The sequence below is a fragment of the Lytechinus pictus genome, unplaced genomic scaffold (genome assembly GCF_037042905.1).
Source record: "Lytechinus pictus isolate F3 Inbred unplaced genomic scaffold, Lp3.0 scaffold_19, whole genome shotgun sequence".
NCBI lineage: Eukaryota > Metazoa > Echinodermata > Echinoidea > Temnopleuroida > Toxopneustidae > Lytechinus > Lytechinus pictus.
Window position 1 is genome coordinate 3,852,641 of NW_026974140.1, and position 20,405 is coordinate 3,873,045.

The window sequence follows — 20,405 nt, forward strand, 5'->3', positions numbered from 1 at the left end:
TGTTGCAAACTATATCTTGCACCTATGCAATAGATCACCAATTCAAAATAAAATAAATAATCATGCAAACATATTCCTATATTCCTATACCGCCCCCCTCTACCCTTTTTTTTTATGTGTATCATATGAACATGTTTGAAATATGAAAATGCCATGTTCTCTCCCCAAAGAATGCCTCAAACAAAACTTACTTCTGATTCACTATCACTGTCCTCATCATTGCCTTCCTCATCAGATCCAAGAAAGAATTTCAAAGCAGTGACGAGAATCTAAAGAAAACACAATTTACCTTTTATTAAAAAAAAAAAACAATAACAATGGGCTGTATACATGTAGATGGTTTCTGAGTTTATTGATTTTAGCTGTGCATTTAATATAATATCAGACAAATAATTTCATATTCTAGTCAATGAAAAAATACATTTACTCATTAAGCCGTAAAAACTGCATTCTCTTTTACTGATAATGAATTTCATGAATTTAGCAACTTATTCAAGACATCAAAATCTAAACTGAAAAAAATCTCTTTTTAATATAATTTGACAGATTCTATCACACTTTCATTTTCTGCTCTGATTAAGACCAACTTAATGTCAAAGTTGACTTCTTCTTTCATGAGCCAATCACTAAAAGTCATAGATTTCACAAGAAAGCATACCTTAGTAACTTTTGAGAAGCAAGCTGTCACGATTACATTCACTGTCTTTGTATCATTCCTGACAAAACAAATCAAATACAAACATGAAAACATTTTAATAACTTCTTTCAAATAAAGCAAAGCAATAAAAAGACTTTGTGTAAGAATGAGATACTGTGTGAAAACCAAACAATTCCATCACTACAGTAATCTCAATTGAAATGCCAGGAGACAAGGGGGGGTGACCCACAAGGAGATGGGACCAAGTTGTGAAAAGAAAGATGAAAAAAATCTAGAGAGGATCACATCTAGAAGAGAAGGATATGGTAAAAACTTGTTGGTGATATGTCGCTAAATCACAGAAGGAATAATAGCCCAAAATGAAAATGTATCCCTGGCCTGTTACACAAGATTTGTGTTCTATTGCAAATGACAAACAAAAATCTGATTGGTTAATCACTCTTTTAAACCAAACATTCATTCATGCCCACTTTTGTGATACTGGGACCTTGCATGCTGTACATGCTCAATTCATGACAAAATGACTGAGCTTGGTGTAATGTACAATAGAACAAATATGTGCACAGAGAATATTCTTTTTGAATCATTAGTCCAACTTACCAAATATTTTTCTTATAAAGTTCTATCATCACATCAAGTGACATCTTGGCTGCCACTGAACTATTGTCCGTCAGCATGGTATACATGAAGTTTTGAAGTGTCTGTTCATACAAGAAAAAAAATGCAAATTTGTGTCAAGAAAAATGAACTAACAAAAGAGATTTAAAAATAGTTGAAGCCCAGTCTGCATATAAAATCAAGTAAACTCTCCTTTGTCAAGAAGAAGAAACTATATTTACTAATTACGCATACAATCTGAATTCAATAAGTAAAGCTGACAACTTTAAGACCATTTAATCAGATTTAATGCCCTCTATTGGAAGGTTAATTTCCTCTGACGATAGCTCTCTTAAAAGCTTAAAACTATCTAAAAAGATTGTATCCTGAATTTTCTTCCAATTCCATGCTTAAAGTGGTTCTACAGGTACACTATAAAGATTTTTTTTAAAAGCAAATCATAATTTATCTTTGACCAAATCTTAATGTTACAGAAAATTTTGTAATTTTTTAAATTATAACTTTTACCAATATTGCTTTTCAGACTGCTTCTTTCAAACAAATTAATTTTCAAGATATTTCATCTGACAAAGATATCTGAATTTCATAATGAAATTCTTTGGATTTACGGAAAATTATATGGACTTCAACTGTGAAAAACTCACTGTATTAAGCTTATTGTCTTTGTGTTTGGCATTGGTGCGCTTGATGTCATTGACAATGTGATCATACAACATCTTGCGAAGGACCTTGTCTTGGCAACGGAACAGCTCAAAGAATAATCCTAAGAGACTAGTAGGTGAGACTAATCCTCGATTCCTCAGCAAGATCAAACCTTTACAGAGTGTCTGTACGAGAAAAATCATTAGAAATAAATAATAGTAGTAGAAGCTTCTTATGAAACACTTCATTCTGTCAAGTATTTTGTACACTCACACATAATTTGCTTATGGAAAAATGTCATATATTGTACGTACCTCAGTTCATATTGTTAATTGTTTGTATAAGTATATTTTGCAAATGTCATTGTAGTTATATATGACCATTTACTTTGTTCTGTTGAAAATGAAATAAACAATATACAGGGTGTAGTATAAACAGACAGACAAAATTAACAAATTACAATGGAAACAATGTTGCATAAGTCATTGATTTCCAAAAGCAAAGAAACACAACCAAAGGGTAATATAGGAACTTTATATGAACACAATGAAAATTGCTATCTCAAACAATTTGTCAAAGCTATTCAGTTTACCAATACCCATCCCCCCACCCACACAGTTTATTGCAAGTATCGCTTTATCATCATCCTCATCCTCACCATCATCAACAACAACAACATTATCAACATCATTATTACATCACGACCAATGTTACCATCATCATCCTTATCATTATTCTCATTTTTATCATAATCAAAATATGTTACCATTCTCATATCAGGGTCAAGAACTGTGCTGTATGTCTGAAGTATATCTTTGAGCTGCTGAGGATAGTCTGATAAATGCTCTGGGTAACAGTGGGCTATCTGCAATGATCAAAGACGAATTATCAGAATGATTCAACAACTCTGTTGTATAAAAAAGTCTGTAGGACCTCTTTTTGAACTAGGATAATCTGACAGATGTTCTGGGTAACAGTGAGCTATCTGAAAAGATAATATTGTGCTTGTTGGTTTGCTTCATATTTCTTAATCTGTATACATTTTATTGTTTTTTTCTTTTTGTCTACTTATTTTCGTAATACAATTGCTCGATCACCTATTGAACATTTATTTAGAAGTTTACATAAAACATGAATTTAGCTGTATTCAATATTCAACTACAATATAGATAAACATTTTACATTATGAATACCATTCAGAAAAGTCCTTGTTTCTTAAGTCAAACTAAGTCAAACTAACTCGGAGATTCAACGTACATGTAAAAGTTGGTAAATTTGTTGTTACCTGACTCAAGAACATTATCAGTTCTTCAAGACTCTTGGAGTATTCAGAGGGCTTCAGCTGAAAAACCTGTACATTGGATTGGTAGTGGCGATACTGCTGAAGAAACTGTGTGGGAAACAAAAATAATTGTCGGCTTAAACAAATTGCTTTGGAGCTATACATATCGTGGCCCAGCTGATAAAACCTTGTATCTCAAAATTTGAATATTTTTATGACAGCTCAGAAGAAGCTGGATTTTTTAGTTTTAACAAGGGAAGCAAAAGCAGAAGTGTGGTATTGAAAAGCAAGGAAAGGCAGGATTGATGCATTAAGTAGTATCTAATTATATGATATAACAAAATAGAGATACATGTACAAGGCTGAGGGATGATGGGTTGATCATCATCTCGTCATCTGAAATGGTATGCCGTAGTGGCCTGCGCACTACCAATATTGGAGACTCTGTCCCATTCACAGATTCAGAAGATTATCTCCAGTATCAGAGACTTTTGGAGCAACGTTCTCACCAGGTTCACTCTGACGCTTGGCGGTGCAAAGCGACGCAAGCCGCGCAACGGCCTTGGTGCGTGCGAAGCACGCACGGGGGGAGGGTTCAAGAGGGGGGTTTCCCCCCTCCCTCGCGAAGCGCGGTAGCTATCGAAAATATCAATATCGACAAGCTTTAATAGATTGCTGCTAAATGCATCACATTTTATGTCTATTTAATGCTTCTCCGGCCACACAGCCGTAACGGTCGCGCGAATTGCGATTGAAGCAGAGAAAGGCAATTACTGATAACTTCAAAAAGGTCAAAGGAAGTGATTTAAAGTCATCATTTTATACTTAAAGTTTATAGATTTATTCACATCGATGACATCGACAAATTTACTCCATACATTCCAATGTCTAGATCGCTACATCCTAAGAAAGTGCGATTAATTTTGTGAATGCGTGTTGCTTCTTATGTCAATGACCGACTACATCTACGGACCGCATGCGTAGCCCTTTGAGCTTGCGCCGCGTCATGCCCTTACTAAATCCAAGGATTGTTCCGACTTTATTTGGAAGCCTCGGAAGTTTTCTTCCGAGGCTTCCAAATAATGGGCATCTGAATTCATGAGACGGGGTCCCCAACTTATATAATTTGCATGGTTTTTTGTTTTGTTTATTCAGATACTCACTGAAACTATAACTAAACTCTCATAAGACTTCTGTTAATGATGTTTTAATGATATCCAATCAAGATTCGTTTATCACTGTCAATTATTGCTATGTTCATTTGTATTGTTCTTTACCCACCTATAAAATAATGAGAAACGTGAGAAATATTTTAGTCATTCATAATACTTTAATATTACGATCTTGTTGTTCTTAATTGCGATTTAAAATGTTTTTAGAGTATAGGTTAATTGACAGGAAAGCAGATTTCTATTTTTACATAATACACTATGTACAATTACAGCGTGTGTGAAAGAGAGAGGAAGAGGGGGGGTTGTAGGATGGTCGAAGGGAAAGAGCGAAAGGGGAGGGGTCGTGGCATGGACAATGACAAGGGGATGTTGAGATCGTGTGTGTGGGATTGGTGAAGAAGTCAATATTCGAAGCGAATGTATATTTATAGACGTGTCTATACTACTACTGATGATGACGGCTGAATAATCTTTCTTTACATACATATTTTGGCGATTTTACATTTTTTAAATATTTTCTTGCACCATGAGTGGGAAGATCGAGGTAAGTGATTCAATAAATTAATGCATCACAATATAACTATAGGTGTAGTTTTAGATTTACAGAAATTCACGAACAGATTATTAAAAATGAAAATAAAATGAGTAAGAAGGATCTTCTTAATTTTATAGCCCCCATCCAGCGTAAACAACATGAATATTTGAGGTCACGAAATCAGCTGATTCGCGCTCAAACAACAGGTTAACAGGTCACACACGTGGCACATGTTGAGATCGTGTGTGTGGGATTGGTGAAGAAGTCAATATTCGAAGCGAATACATATTTATAGACGTGTCTATACTACTACTACTACATTCCAACTCATTTCTACTACTACTACTAATACTATACTCCTACTTTTCTGATGCCATGTGCGATTTGTTTTCTGTATGTGGCCGTTGCGAGCGCGAATGCAGTGGCACAGAACTTGGTAGACACGCCGTCGCGAAGTTAATCAACACTTTCAAAAGATCGATGTAGAGATCAAGACTTTGGAAATTATGGAGTAAAATCGGAATATAAATGTGAATAAATCATTTTGCTGTAAGTAAATGAGTACGACATTATATCAATCCATTCCTTTGGCTTTGTCATTATTAACGTGATCTTTGAATAATTCTGTCAATTCGCTCTACGGAAGTGTCATCAGAAAAGCATTCAATGAATTCATGTAGATGTAGCTAAGGCTGGGACTAGATGAAATTAAATTTCGATCTAATTTTGATATTTTTGATACACTTTATTTTTTACAAAATACGTGACAATATCAACTGAAATTCGTAACATCTAAATTTCATTGCCCAACCCAGAAACCCACGATACCCCTCTCTCCTCACTTGTTTTTGAGCGTATTTATTACCATTTTAAAAACGTAAATAATGTGAGCAATGCGATACGCAAATGTGAGGTAAACATCTTCACGCTTCCTACAAAAGAGATTGGGCCTCGAGTCGAGATCGTATCGTTTATAGCGTAGTAGTAGTAGTGAGTGAGTCAAAGAATCCCGGGAAGAAATCTTGGACGAAATAATCGACAAGTTTATTTTAGGATCTGAAAAGCAGATTGTTTTTTTTATATATGATTCATTTTTTGTGTAGATCTAGGCCTGTTTTACAGTTGTCGGCCAAGGTTGTTGGGGAAGTTCACAGTTGGCGGATTTGCCCTGAAAATTTTCAGGGTAGTCGGCGCCCGCCAACCGTGACGCGTGGTAGCGAGAACGTTGTTTTGGAGATAATTTTGGTATCCAATTTCAGAGACATTCTCCAGTTTAGGAGACTATTATTATCATTTTTTTACATTTGCGGCAGATATATTACCTTGCCGGCATACAAAGCAAATTCCTCAAAAACAACTCTTGGAAAGAGTTCCTCTTGCAACAGCCACCCAAAATAACAAAAGATTGTTGAGGCTTCCGGTTCAATAACTTTTGTTCCTCTATCGTTTTTTTTTTACCTTAGCTTGGACTCGAACCCATGTCTGCAGTCAAGATTCTTCAGTCAAGATTCTTCCTGCTATGCAAGCGATAAGCGCTGATACTGGATGGGGTTTTCTAGCGATCATAAGCCAATTCTTCTACTAGTCTAGGCTTTCAGACCCTTTATTGACTAAATAAACCGATGTCTATGGACAATTACACGCACTCTTGAAATTTTTGAAAAATTGAATAAAGCCGTATTTTGGTATGTATTTCCACTCTCCCATGATATATGTTCTATTAGGGCTAGATATTTTATTTCTATTTTCAGTTTTGGGTGACTGTCGCAAAGGGAACTCTTCCCAGACTCTTTACCGTCTACTTCAAATATTAACCAAAAGATCTAACTGGTTCCATTCAAGAATGTCTTTTCACAAAATGAAATTTGCTTCGATGTTTGTTGAATATATTCAATTTGTATCACCATGTGCGGCCACAATTTGACAGCCCCCACCCTTCGTTCGACTTAGAGCATAGCGCATTCAAAGGTGCTAGAGCCGCTGATAGTTCTGCACCGCATGCGATGTACATGGCAGCGCCACGCAGCGGCCATTTGTTCCCCCATGCACTCAGAGCCCCTGTCAAATGAAGGCAACCTGGAAGCATGCAATTGATAAGATTGACTTAATATCTGCGCAAATTCAATGCTGTTTAGTGTTGTGTCAGTATTGAGTTTTTTCTATGACTAGAGGCCTAACGTGGGATTTTTTTTATTGGTCATTTAAAAGATATAATTCTAAATTTGTGAGAAAGCTAATGAACTAAGAAAAAAAAAAAGGTTTCTTCATTTTTAATTTTAGCGCATTTTTTGTGACCCTGCTTAAATATAGATCAAGACTGCTAAGGCACCGCATGCTCTGAATTTCTGAAAATATGACGCAGATTCTGATAGGAAAAATTTTCCCTCTTTCAGTTTCAATTTTGCACTACAGCCTACGGTATACGCATGTGCATAACACCCCCAGGCATGCAGCTGAGTGAAAGGCTTGAATCCCTTCTCTGTTTGGAGATTAGCCTTGATTTTGTCAATGGAAGGTCACTTTAAAGGGATGGTCCAGGTTGGAGATATTTATATCTCAATAAATAGAGTAAATTCACAGAGCAAAATGCTGAAAATTTGATAAAAATTGGATTAACAAATAACAAAGTTATTGAATTTTAAAGATTTACATTATTCTGGTGAAACAGTTCTAGGCATGTCTTTATGAATATTCATTAGGTGGGCTGAATACTCATATCCCCACTTGTTCTTTTGTATTTTATTACATGAAATTAGGTTTATTCAAGTTTTCTACCAAAAACTAAAAACAATTGGATTAACAACTGAGTTATTGAGTGCATTAGTTATTTATTGCCTCAACTGATTTCATCATCTATAGACGATTTCACTTTTTATGTTTTTTCTTGGTTTTCTTTTCACTTTCCCCTTTTCCTTTCCCCCTTTCCTCTTTTTTCCTTTCCTTTCACTTTCCCTTTCTTTCTCCCCCTTTTTTTTCTTTTTCCTTTTTTTTTTCATTTTCCTGCTGAACTCCGCCAGGGGGGGGAGCTTGCCCCCACTGCCTCCCCCCCACCTGTTACCCCACTGCTCCCGGGGCCGGGCTGCAAGTCAATCGCAAACTTCTCTGCTGCACGAATAGCTATTTTTATTCCGAAGTCCCAGGTAGTCTACACCAACGAATGCAGCAAAGGCTTAAATTTTGTTCTAGCTCTTTACTTGAAAGAAATTTACTGGCCCTCTCTCCTTGGGTAAGACGTGCATGTAGCATATATTTGCTGGTGGTAAATCGTCATTTTCGCAGTCAAAACACGACGAAGACGAAGACAACTTATCCGCCATCGTAGATTCTGTATATAACGTATAGCATGTACAGCGAATAAAAAAATAATAAACGCGAACGAGGTAACATGAATTGTACAAGCTTGCGCACGTTCGCGGAATTTCCAGTCGAATCAATGGTACGATTTTGCATATTATTATTTTAATTTTGAGTTCAGGAGCAGAATTCAGCGATGGCAACATGTTGCATGTATTCACACATAATATTTTACATATTATCATGTCCAAGAACCTTGGTTGCAATTGCTGCCCCACAGAAAGTCACAATTTTAGCGACCATCCCAGTCTATAAGGGGGAAGTGATTTCCGCCGGAAATATCGCTACCAAGATTGTACAATGTTCAATCTATCACAAGAAAATCTGCAATGCGGGGGTTCCCTACGGTGGGAAATTTGACACTCTCCCAAACATCAGATATATCGGCCGATTGAATTGGAAATGCGTGCTGTTGACACGCGCGTGCTCATTTTCAGAATTAAGTCGCACGCGCTCATTTTCAGAATGAAGTTGCGCGCAGCTGAGCGAAGACGTCCAATGTTTAGAGCTGAAACAGGTCCGTTTGGCAGTAGAGGCGCACGGCCAATATTGGAGACTGTCTCCCATGAGAGAGATTATCTCCAATATCAGAGACTTTTGTAAAGAACTTGGGTATCCGATTTCAGAGTCTCCAGTTTGGGAGACCAATTTCCTTTGCTGCAAAAGGATTACCTTGGCGGCAAATAAAAATGTGATAAGCAGATTCCTCATGAAAAATTACCCCTTTTCACCGTTTACTTTAAAAATTCACCGTCTACTTTTGTTTTAAGGATTTTTGTTGTCATCCCCACACAAAACAAATGGGCTTCTGACCTCAGTGAGACAAAATTTAGGGTGTAAAACTTATGCTTTTGTTGGTGTTCTTTCTTTTGTTCTTTTGCAAAGCAAGTCTCCAATATGGGAGATTGTCTCCCATATTGGAGAGAGTCTCCCATATTGGCCGTGCGCCTCTACTGTTTGGTAAGTAAATAATTATCATTTACCGATTTCTATATCAAAATCATTAACAGTAATAATTAAAATCGGCATTTGCGCTGCTAAAATAAGTTATTTTCTCACCAATTAGGCAATTATTTTGGGGTCTAGAGCGCAATTTAAATCACCTAAATTGATCACGGCGCGCACAACTCTACGCGTCCAACGCGATGTTTGGAAACTGTGTCCGATATTTGGCACAAAACAAGCTTCTGGTAGTTAGTAAATAATTTCCATTTACCATAATTTTTTCAATTCTATTCTTTTATGACATAACCTACTACCGAAATTTATTTGATTCAATGACTCATTGATTGTATTTTTGTATTGGTCCAATTAGACCTACCTGTATGCTTTAATCAAGACGTGTCTTAAGTCTTTTATTTTATCCGATTTTGATGAAATTTTCAGCATGATTTTGCTCTGTGAATTTTAGTTTTTTACTCTAGGCTGAGCCCCTATTTATAAATATTTTCAGTCAGGACCATCCCTCTGCAAGCGTATAACTTAGACGCCGTGCGCCGCCGAGCAAAGGCATGGTGAAGGCTGGACAGGAATAACCGTCGTTTCTGGGGATTTATTTAACAATTTCTGACATTTTACTATAATCCCCATTCACCGACGGTAGTGTATTAGTGCGAGCCTGCATGTGTAATCAGGTCAGCAATTCGGGCGACCGGGTTTTGTCCAGATGTTTATTTTTTTTTAATTCTAAATGACATTATATGATCTTGAACGAAGGCCCACTATTTTCGTTAGACTCTAATCTTTCTTTTGATACTATATAAGTTCTAAGAAAATATCGGAAATATACGTTACCGATGATTTATTCCTTATTTTTTTTTTTTCTGCCGGATAGGAAAAAATGGCAGCCGTGTGTTGCTGCCCTCTACGTTCAACGAGTTGTGCTTTTATCAAGGCTTTCCGATTAAATTTTCGATATCATGGCCAATCAATGCAAGCAACAAGTTCCGAACGCACGCACATCTACAAGCGCAAAGCAGCGGCACATATCGCGATATATAGTGACTGGTAAATACGTCTGTAAGGATGATGACAACTTATGTTGACCAACGAAAGGATCGAAGATGACTATGTTTCGATCATCATTTGAAAGGAATTAGCGGCAACTGCGGTCTGAGGTACGATATTTCTGAATTTTATATATTTTTTCGTAAGTTCGAATGTACTTTCTTTTTTATAATGTGACATTTTATGTACAAAAATACGCTCCGAAAATCAGGTTTCCGCCGAATGTTAGATCTAACGTTACTGCTAATACGTTGGCTGTACGTACAGGCCAACAACTCTTCAGTCTGTATTGGTGAGTGGAGCCAACGCAGTTCAGCGGAACAACCAAAATACAGAGATTGAAGCTTTTGGTCTAGGCGAAGGCTAGCTAGGGCTAGGCCTAGACCTAGTTGTTCCGCTGAACTGCGTTGGCTCACTCACCAATGGGGATGATAGTAAAATGTCAGAAATTGTTGAAAAAATCCCCAGAAACGACGGTTATTCCTGTCTAGGGCTAGCCTAGCTAGCCTAGGGCTAGACGAGGCCGAGGGCCGGTGAAACTCCACTCACACGCACCCAAGGGTTCATTACATGCTGCCGCGCACAGAAAAATCAACCCATAGAAGTCGTGGGTTGTGGACACCAGAAGTGAGATCGCAGCACGTGCGACCCACTAGTTAGAAATTCTACATGTACATTAATGAACCCTTGAGTGGTGAAACTCCTCCGGCTCCGGGCGCTAATGCAGTTTCGCACCGGCCGATTACCAGCATACCTCATCAACAATACTTGTTCCCAAATGTCATAACGTCATGAAGTTAGCAACCAAATCATGCGAACATGTGGCGAACGAACTGCCAGTATGCTGCAGGCGAATCTTTTGGTCGCATAACTTCAGTCCATATCAACATTACGGCGCACGGCGAATCCAAGCGATCCGCGAAGTGATGTCTGAGGATCAAAGCTGAAATACAGCCGTTCCCGATCGCGATATTTGGAAAAGAGGTGGGTATATTGACCTCGACAGTCAGACGGCAGGTCCCAAGAAAGTGGCTTCTTTCATCCAAGTGATATTCATGACTTGAGATGTTTTGCATATTTAATGAGCTTGATGCGGACCAAAACACCTCTTTTCATTCGGTCATTGCTGCTCTAATTGTGCATCGAATTTCATGAATTTGGTATCATTGTAAAGAAGAATAATCATTCTTTCAGGTCATGTGTTTGAATTTACTCAAAGATTTTGTAATATCTTTAGGTTAAAATTTTGATCTAAAATATGCTACAAAATAATTATTTTCACCTGACAAAAGCTGCTATTTTCACACTTAATTTTTGTTTGAGCCCAAATGATTTTTAGATCATGATAAAGCTGAATATGTATGCTTTAAAATAGTTTAGGTTTCAAAATAAGAATTGGTTTAAACGGGTCAAGATCACACTTTTCATTGGCCAAGTACACAAAGCAGCTTGAAAACAAGAATATACTGCACTCTGATTGGTCAAAGAGACCACACACTGGCAAATTCCAACGGTTCCAGTGCCTGGGTTCATGGGAAGGGCACACTTCCCATGTGGTAATCTCGTCAAATACCCCGCGCCTGTTGTTCTGTGAACCTTATCCAACCAATCAGAACTCTGGATTTCATGCAAGTACAAAATTTCAGAAATCTCGTCTTGTACCTTGGTGGGAAAAGTGTGATCTTGACCCGATTAAAAGGTGCCGCATATCAAGAGTGGCATTGTGAGAAAGTACAGAAGTTCAGCTTTATGTTTATATAGATATCATTGAGGCTCAAAATAAAAAGTTTTGCACAATTTGCAAAAGAAAACAGAGGAAGAAAATTCAGTTTTGAGGCACATTTTCAGGCCAGAAATTTACTTATTTAACAAAATATTGTATACAAAATAAATGACCAATATGAAAGAGTAACATTTACTCTATCTAATGGTATGATGGTGGGCCCCAAGTCTGCGCACCTAACAATTTGGGTTAATATTTAACATGAATTTCTTCTTTTTCCACAAAAATATATTGGTTAATAATGTTTGTTATAAATATTACTAAGAGTAAGTGTACAAAATTTCTCATTAAAAAATGGAAGAAAATAGAGGATTTTCTTGAAAAAACCTCGGGCAGTCAATTTCAGATTGAAAAAAAAAGGTACCCCATATCTGCGCACTCATTCACTTTGCACACGATTCGGGTATTTTGATGACAAAGGCTGCATTTTGAGGCCGTCACATGAAATGCCCTGAATTAATTATTTTTCCACCATTTTGAGTCAGATTTTTTGGGGAATACCTGTCTATGTACAGTGTATTGCATGTGTAAAGTTTGTGCTCGTTGCGTATCTTCTTTTACTAGAATCGTGCAGATACGCGGGTGCGCAGACTTGGGAGACCGCGCAGACATGGGGGAACTGACCATACAATAATATTTAATTTAACTTGAGGTTAAAACAGGTAAATTCTTAGAGAAAGAAAATCTCACGAATCACGAGATTTTGCAAGGAGGATTCAGCCACGAGATGATTTGGATGAATCTGGCCTTTTTGCTCATTAGCATAGGGACCTGCGGTCTGACTGTCGAAATGTGACTGAGAGACTTGTCATGACATTTGGGACCAAGTATTGGTGATGAGGTATGCTGGTAATCGGCCGGTGCGAAACTGCATTAGCGCCCGGCTCCGTGCCTCAGCTCAGGCCTCAGGCTCATGGATGTATGGTAGTGGATTGTATTACCGAACACTTTTCATGAATTCAATCATATCAAACACACATTATTCTCATAAAATTCACCAAACTTTCACCATAAATACACAATTACCTACAAAATATAAATATTAGACGCGGACGCTAATCTAAAACCCATCCACTCTTCTAGTCCGAGTCAGGGCTCCCGTAAATTAAAGGACAAGTCAAAGCCTAGTAATCTCAAAAACCGTAGACAAGTTCCAGCACTGAAGATTGTTAATTCATCGGATGGCTGGAAAGTAGTACAGCGACGAGTTTCTCCGATTAAACTTTCTAATTCCTCGGGCAAATGGATCGTGAACAAGAAAGAAATTCAGCAGCGAATTTCTCCAATTAAGATTTCTAAATCCTCTGGCAAATGGATCGTTAACAATAATAGAGAAACTGCTGTACCGTTAAACTGTGTTGTTAAGGAATATCAAAACAAGACCAAGTCTGTCTCGTCTATGCGTTCTTTGAACATTGCCGTTATGAATTGTCGTAGCGTTAGGGGAAAGGCTGCGGTACTATCAGCATTTATTGATTCCGAGAAGCCAGATATTATACTTGGTACAGAGTCTTGGCTTGAACAGGACATTAACTCAGCAGAAATCTTCCCAAGTAACTTTAATATATTCAGGAAAGATAGGAACTCCAATGGAGGCGGAGTCTTTGTAGCCATCAACAAAAAGGTCCCATGTTTTGAAAGGAAAGATCTTGTAGATGAGGAAAATGAAGTTGTCTGGTGTGAAGCCTCCCTCTCTGGCCAGACTATCCTGATTGGTGCATTTTATAGACCACCGGGAGAAAATATAAACCCTATTAATAGGTTGGGAGAAAGTTTATTTAAGATCAACAGTTGTACCAGGTCTCCTCATGTTATTCTTGGTGGTGATTTTAACGTCCCAGGATTGACTTGGACTGCTGATGATGATGTAACCTCACCTAAAGGGAACCTCCAAAAGTCCTTGTTAAACTTAATCGACGACAATCATCTGACCCAGATGGTGACTTTTCCCACAAGGCACCACCAAAATGGAACCGAGAACACACTGGATCTTGTGTTAACAACACATCCCTCCCTGATGAAAGAAGTCAAGCCAGTCGCGGGTCTTAGTGATAATTGCACCGTTAAAGCAAAGTTCAGCACCATCACTAATCTTCCCAAGAAACCGCCACGAAAGATCTCTCTGTGGAAGAGTGTAGTTCCTGATGACTTTAAAACCAAAACCCAGGAACTGCGTACAGATTATTTTAAAAGACACCCCGAGCTGAAATCTGTTGAGGAAAATTGGTCATGGTTTAGGGACACACTGAAGTCAATAGTATCTGACACAGTGCCTACTAAGACAGTTAAGGATAACATTCGCAAACCTTGGTTCACACGAAAACTCAAGCGCCTATGTAGCAAGAAGGAAAAGGCTTACATTAAGGCTAAGCGATCTAAGTCACATCAAGACTGGATTAACTTCATACAGATTCGCAAATTAGCTAATAAATCCATTCGGTCTGCACATAGGCAGTATGTTAAGGACCTAACTGATAACGCCAGTGTTAAGAATTTCTGGAGATATATACGTTCAACAAGGACAGACAACGTGGGTATCCAGCCCTTGAAAGTCAACGATCAACTTTTCACTAAGGATCAAGACAAAGCTTGTGCCCTGTCAAGACAGTTTGAAAGTGTCTTCAATCGTCAGAGTCAAAGTCCTAACTTAATAATGCCTGGAAATCCTTTTCCTGAGATGCCGCCTATCGTCATTGACACTGAAGGAGTAAGAAAACTACTGCGGAATATTGATACCTCAAAAGCTATTGGACCAGACCAGATCCCAAATCAAGCTCTGAAGTTGGCAGCAGATGAAGTTGCTCCCGTATTACAACACTTGTTCCAGCAGTCTCTCGACTCGGGCGACCTCCCAGAGGATTGGAGAAAAGCAAATATCACGCCTATCCATAAAAAGGGGTCAACCATGGACCCAGCAAATTATCGCCCTGTCTCGTTGACAAGTGTTTGTTGTAAGTTACTGGAACATATCATTGATTCAAACCTAATGGCTCACTTAACAAAATGGGACATACTGTCTGAAAATCAGCACGCTTTTAGAAAGGCAAGATCCTGTGAGACTCAACTTATCTTAACAACCCATGATTTTACCATGAACATTGATATTGGACTTACAACTGATGTAGCTATTTTGGACTTTTCGAAAGCTTTTGATGTCATGCCACATCATAGCCTCCTTACCAAATTGGACTTCTATGGGATTCGCTCTAAAACCAAGAAATGGATATCATCCTTCCTCACAAAGAGATATCAGAGGGTTATAGTAAATGGTGAATGCTCGAACTGGGTCCCTGTACTCAGTGGAACTCCGCAAGGCACAGTACTCGGGCCCCATCTATTTCTTCTCCATATAAATGATATTGGGAATGGGGTGAAGAGTACCACCAGACTCTTCGCGGACGATTGCCTAATCTACAATACCATTAGATCATCTAAAGATGTGGATCAGTTACAAACGGACCTCAACACTCTGGTCGACTGGGCTAAGACCTGGGGAATGGCGTTTAACCCTAGTAAATGCACAATGATGCGGATCACAAGAGCCAGAAATCCGGCCAAAGCATCCTACCGGATGATGGGAAGTGACCTCGAAGAGACTTCCCACAGCAGATATTTGGGTATCATCCTGCAGAAGGACAAGAGATGGAATAAACAGGTTGAGAATTCAAGAAAAAAGGCGATGAAAGTCCTTAATTTCTTGAAAAGGAACTTCTACCAATCCTCATCTAAGACGAAGGAGAAGCTGTACACTATGCTGATTAAGCCTCATCTTAACTATGCGTCTTCAGCTTGGGATCCTTACACAACTACAAACATAAAAGATCTCGAAAGGGTCCAGAATGCAGCAGCTAGGTTCACCACCAACACTTATGGGCAAGACTCAAGTGTTACTGCTCTGAAGGACTCCTTGGATTGGATCCCCCTCCAAGAGGAAAGACAGTGTTCCCGAATCACCAGTTTATTCAAGATGATCGATGGTTTAATGGACGTCAACTACAAGGAATACATCTCTCCGAAGGAAAATCGAGCAAGACGGGGTCATGATCAACAATTCTGCATCAAACATGTCAGAACAGATAAACATGCAAACTCATTTTTTCCGAGGACTGTCAAAGACTGGAACCATCTCCCCTCCTCAGTTATATCCCAACCATCCTTACGAACCTTTATAAGTCAGCACTCCAAAAAAACCTTAAAACCGGAACCTTAAGTTGGTGACCGTACACGACACACCTCCAGTTTAAACACCTTTATGGCGTCTTTTGGAGGATTCCTACCAAGTACCAAGTACCAAGTTTTAAATTTAAAATATGTAAAAATTTTGCCGAAATCGTTTTTTTCCTTTTTACGATATTAGCTTCCAATCGGACCCCTCTTCGCATGTGAAATATTTTGGTCACTTGAAAAAGGTATCGTAATTCGTATTACCGAACGTGTGTTTTCTATGGGAAAAGTTGAGAAAACAACAAAATCACTGATGAGCTATTTTGACCATACTTTATTATTTTAAGAATATTAATATTATTGAAAATGTGTTTTTACAATTTTTCATCATCTTTCTATTCAAGTTCTCTATGGAAGGATGTTGCAAAATTTTGAGCATATTATAAAATTATTTTCTGATGCGTCTGTTACGATCTTATAAGCGACTCGGGCTTAACCTGCAACTCGCCGGGTAAGTTCGCGAAACAGTATTCTAACTTCTATTGCAAATAAATAATGTACACGCCCGCACTGAATGGGGAGTTGGTGCGAGAAAATCACATCAGTAAATGGTAGGATGGGGGGTCGGGTGTCCGGACACTTTATATTTTTGAAGCCTTCTCTTTTGTATTTGGATTACACTAAAAATATGAATTCAATACTTGTAATCATCTTCTATTTTGTTCTTTATAATATTTCCTAACATTTTGTACTAAAAATTTATGAAACTTCGCTTGTAAATTTTTCCAAATGACTTTCTAAAATTGATCGTCCGGACACACAACCTGTCCGGACACACAACAACTGGGTATACCACCAATTTCCATAAAAGAATCGTACTACTAGTACTATATCGGTTATGTAATATTAGGGAGTAATTATATAATTGCATTTGCAGGAGTGAATTTATACGATATAATACACTTCATAAGTTCATTCGGTCGATATATCTGCAATCTGCATGTAATATCGCCAACCAACGAACGTAGAGGGCAGCAACACACAAGCGTGTTGCTCTAAGGAAGGTCAACTCCGCTCGAATTTTGTGACCACTTTAAAAAATAAGGTGGGGTTTGGGGAAATTTGTCGAGTTGATTTTTTTTCATTTGTTAATTTCAAATATTTTTTAATGAACAATTATTAGATCGGTTATTCTGGGTATAAATATTAAAGATATTACTTTTATTTTTAAAGAAAATATTTAACTTAAATAATCATGATTTTGACATTTTTCCTCATTTTGGAATATCAAGTCTATGACGAGGATACCTCATATCTCTTATTTTCTTCTGCTGAATTTCGCTGCACCACTAATAAATGCATAGACAACCACCGTAATAATCGAGGTCATTTTTCTGGCCTAGGTGCGCCGAGTCTGGCCCGGTCGCGCAGCTAGCTAGTGACGTTGATGATGCGCTGGGGCTTCAGGCGACTCGTCATAGACCTTCTAGCAACATAGACAATGACGTCCAATTTGCCTAGTCTGATTTGAAGTGCAATTGCTTCAGGGCTGATGTTTATCAACGATGATTGTTCAAGGTTAGATTTAAAATTTCTAATTTCATTCGACTTTTAAATCTATAAATCTGAAATAAAGGCGCTGTTTCCCCGAAATCCGGATCTAAATTTCAACTTCGAGTCCGAGACTATGGACGGCGAAAAAACCCCATGCATTGGATGCATTGCATTGGCTGCGCGCTGCGCTGCAGCTGCACTGTGATGATGGGTTCAGCGAAGAGCTCAGAGAAAATAAGGTGGTCATATTCAATCCCGAAATGCTTTGCGAGTGATCACAAAATCGTCTCGACGCAAATCACCTAATACAGCCGTCTGGTGAAATCGCTGATAACAACAATCACCGATTTGGTAATGATTTAGTTTCTAAAACTTGTATTTGTAAAGTTTTAAATATCAACGTATGTTTTTAAATGTATGTATATTCTCTAATTTCTAACATAATTTTTTAATGTTATCTTTGATATCGTTGTAGTCATATTCTTTCATATTGTTTTCGTGATCGCTACCAATTTGTTGTTGTATTGGATCGGCGTATGATTTCGTTGGCATAAATGATAAAATATGCGCGTACCTCAGCTGCATGCGCGTATCGAGTTGACCTTCCTTAGACTTAGAGCAACACGCTTGTGTGTTGCTGCAATCTACGTTCGTTGTCGCCAACAAATAATGGTACCAAACAACACAGAGGCAGTGCGCGCACACACACTGGACACATATTCAATAAGCTAGGGAGCGAGTTACGCTATAGGCATAGCAGCAGTTTACAGTACTTTAAGGCCCGTGAAGTCGGGTTTAACTTAAACTCAGGTTTAAAGTAGTGGTTTAAGTATGGGAGGCCAAAAGTATCAAATTTTTTATTAAGTTGTATGTTTCTTATGTTTACTGTGCTCTTGCCTGATTCATAAATGGTGAAGACAATCATCTATTTATACTTCCTACACAATTATGAATGATTTGATAGCCGATTGAGCTGAAGTATGATATCTCTACTATGTTAGTGATTATGTAACAATTGGCTGTCCTGCCTGTCCATACTTAAACCACAACTTTAAACCTGAGTTTAAGTTAAACCCGACTTCAGAATACGGGCCTAAGACCGTAACATGCGTATGATGCGCGCGTTCGGTAATACAAGCTTACAATTTATACAAATACAATACAAGGCCGGTCGGTAATACAATCACTCACTATGGCATAACATAAAACTACACGCGTGGTGCTACAGTAATATGTTCCACATATAGACATACAAATCATAATCGAATTAGTGAGTAATAAAAATACTTACTTCTTCTGTATATGACTCTGGATCCCGCTTTATGACATTCTGCAACTGGGGCAGATTATTGGGGAGTTGATTCCTGTTCTTTCCGCTCATTTTTATTGCTCCGCAGCTGACGACATTCACGTGGTTCACGTCGGCAATTGGCGACCAATATGCTGCTATTATAGCCTATTACTAGTATTACCAGCTATTGCGTCAACTTTATATCCTTAGTTTTGTGGCTCAAAATATTATCCGATATTCGATGATCCTCAAAGTTAAATCAAGAAAGCCGTAATTATAGACACTAAAATTCGTTCTTTTTATTTCAAGTTTTTCACAAATGCATTGCCTTCAATGATTTTCTTTTTAAGATTAAAAGGAAAGATTTCCCTTTGAGTGAATTTTGCAACAAATTCCCTGAAACATCGGTTCATATATTTTGTGATTGTGAAAAGGTTTCACCCCTGTGGCGAGACTAGTAACTATTTTAATAAAGAAGTTTAATTCCAATTTTACTTTATCTAATTTCAGAAAAATGTTTGGTGATCCGGATAATAAGTTCATATCCTACTTAATGTTATAATTGAAGTACTTCATTTTCATTTGTAAATTCAGCAAAGTTGATCCAAACTTTGGAGCATTAATTTAGATTTTTTTTGTATGGCCAAAAAAGACACAAACTCGCGGCTCATTTTAAGAAATGGAAGTTTGAATTATAATTTTTGTCATCTGCACATGAATCTTTGTACTTATCCTGTTAACTGTGCATAATCATACGAATACCGTACTTGCCATCAAAGTTGTGTTAAATATCATGTTGTCTGTGCCATTGCATAAAACTTTCCGCTTTTTCTTTTTTTTTATTACTATCATGATGTTTTTTTCTTTGTCCTAATATGATTATATATATTTGTAAATAGTTTAATTATGTTTGATTTGTTATTTTTGTTTATTCTTGGTCCGTGTTGACCCAATAAAACATATAAATACAAAAAAGAAAGCCGTAATTCTATCCGGGGGGGGGCGGGGCAGTCAAATGTATGATGTACACATGCGTGACCAAATTATTTCCAAACACCCCCTAGTAATACGTGTTTTTTCTCTGAATGCATTTATAACCATCAAAACAAGTTTTTCGCCTGCTTTATTTACACATTTTGGCCCCTAAACAAGTTGTCGCCAGAATATATGACCCCGGGGAAAAAACATACCCTACAAAAAAACACGTTTGCCCGACGCGTTTTTGGGGTCACGCATGTGTACAGCACACTGATCTCTCCCCTAGCTAGGAAGGGGAGAGATCAGTGGTACAGCACCCGGGGACCGTTTCATCAACATTTTTGTCCGACAAGTTGTCAGATCTGAC

The 20,405-nt window shown here is 37.9% G+C and overlaps 1 protein-coding gene across 1 annotated transcript in view; it reads right to left on the minus strand.

Annotated features, from left to right (window-relative positions):
- The window catches only part of LOC129261190 (protein SDA1 homolog), a 42,114-nt gene extending 22,607 nt beyond the window's left edge, over positions 1 to 19,507 (minus strand). The window contains exons 1-7 of the mRNA XM_064114232.1: positions 19,061 to 19,507; positions 3,204 to 3,308; positions 2,685 to 2,783; positions 1,921 to 2,103; positions 1,259 to 1,359; positions 659 to 716; positions 192 to 269 (exon numbers count right to left, since the gene is read on the minus strand). Of these exons, the coding sequence (XP_063970302.1) occupies positions 192 to 269; positions 659 to 716; positions 1,259 to 1,359; positions 1,921 to 2,103; positions 2,685 to 2,783; positions 3,204 to 3,308; positions 19,061 to 19,150 (714 nt within the window). The 5' untranslated portion in view covers positions 19,151 to 19,507. The remainder of the gene's footprint in view (positions 1 to 191; positions 270 to 658; positions 717 to 1,258; positions 1,360 to 1,920; positions 2,104 to 2,684; positions 2,784 to 3,203; positions 3,309 to 19,060) is intronic.
- Between the last annotated feature and the right edge of the window lie 898 nt (positions 19,508 to 20,405).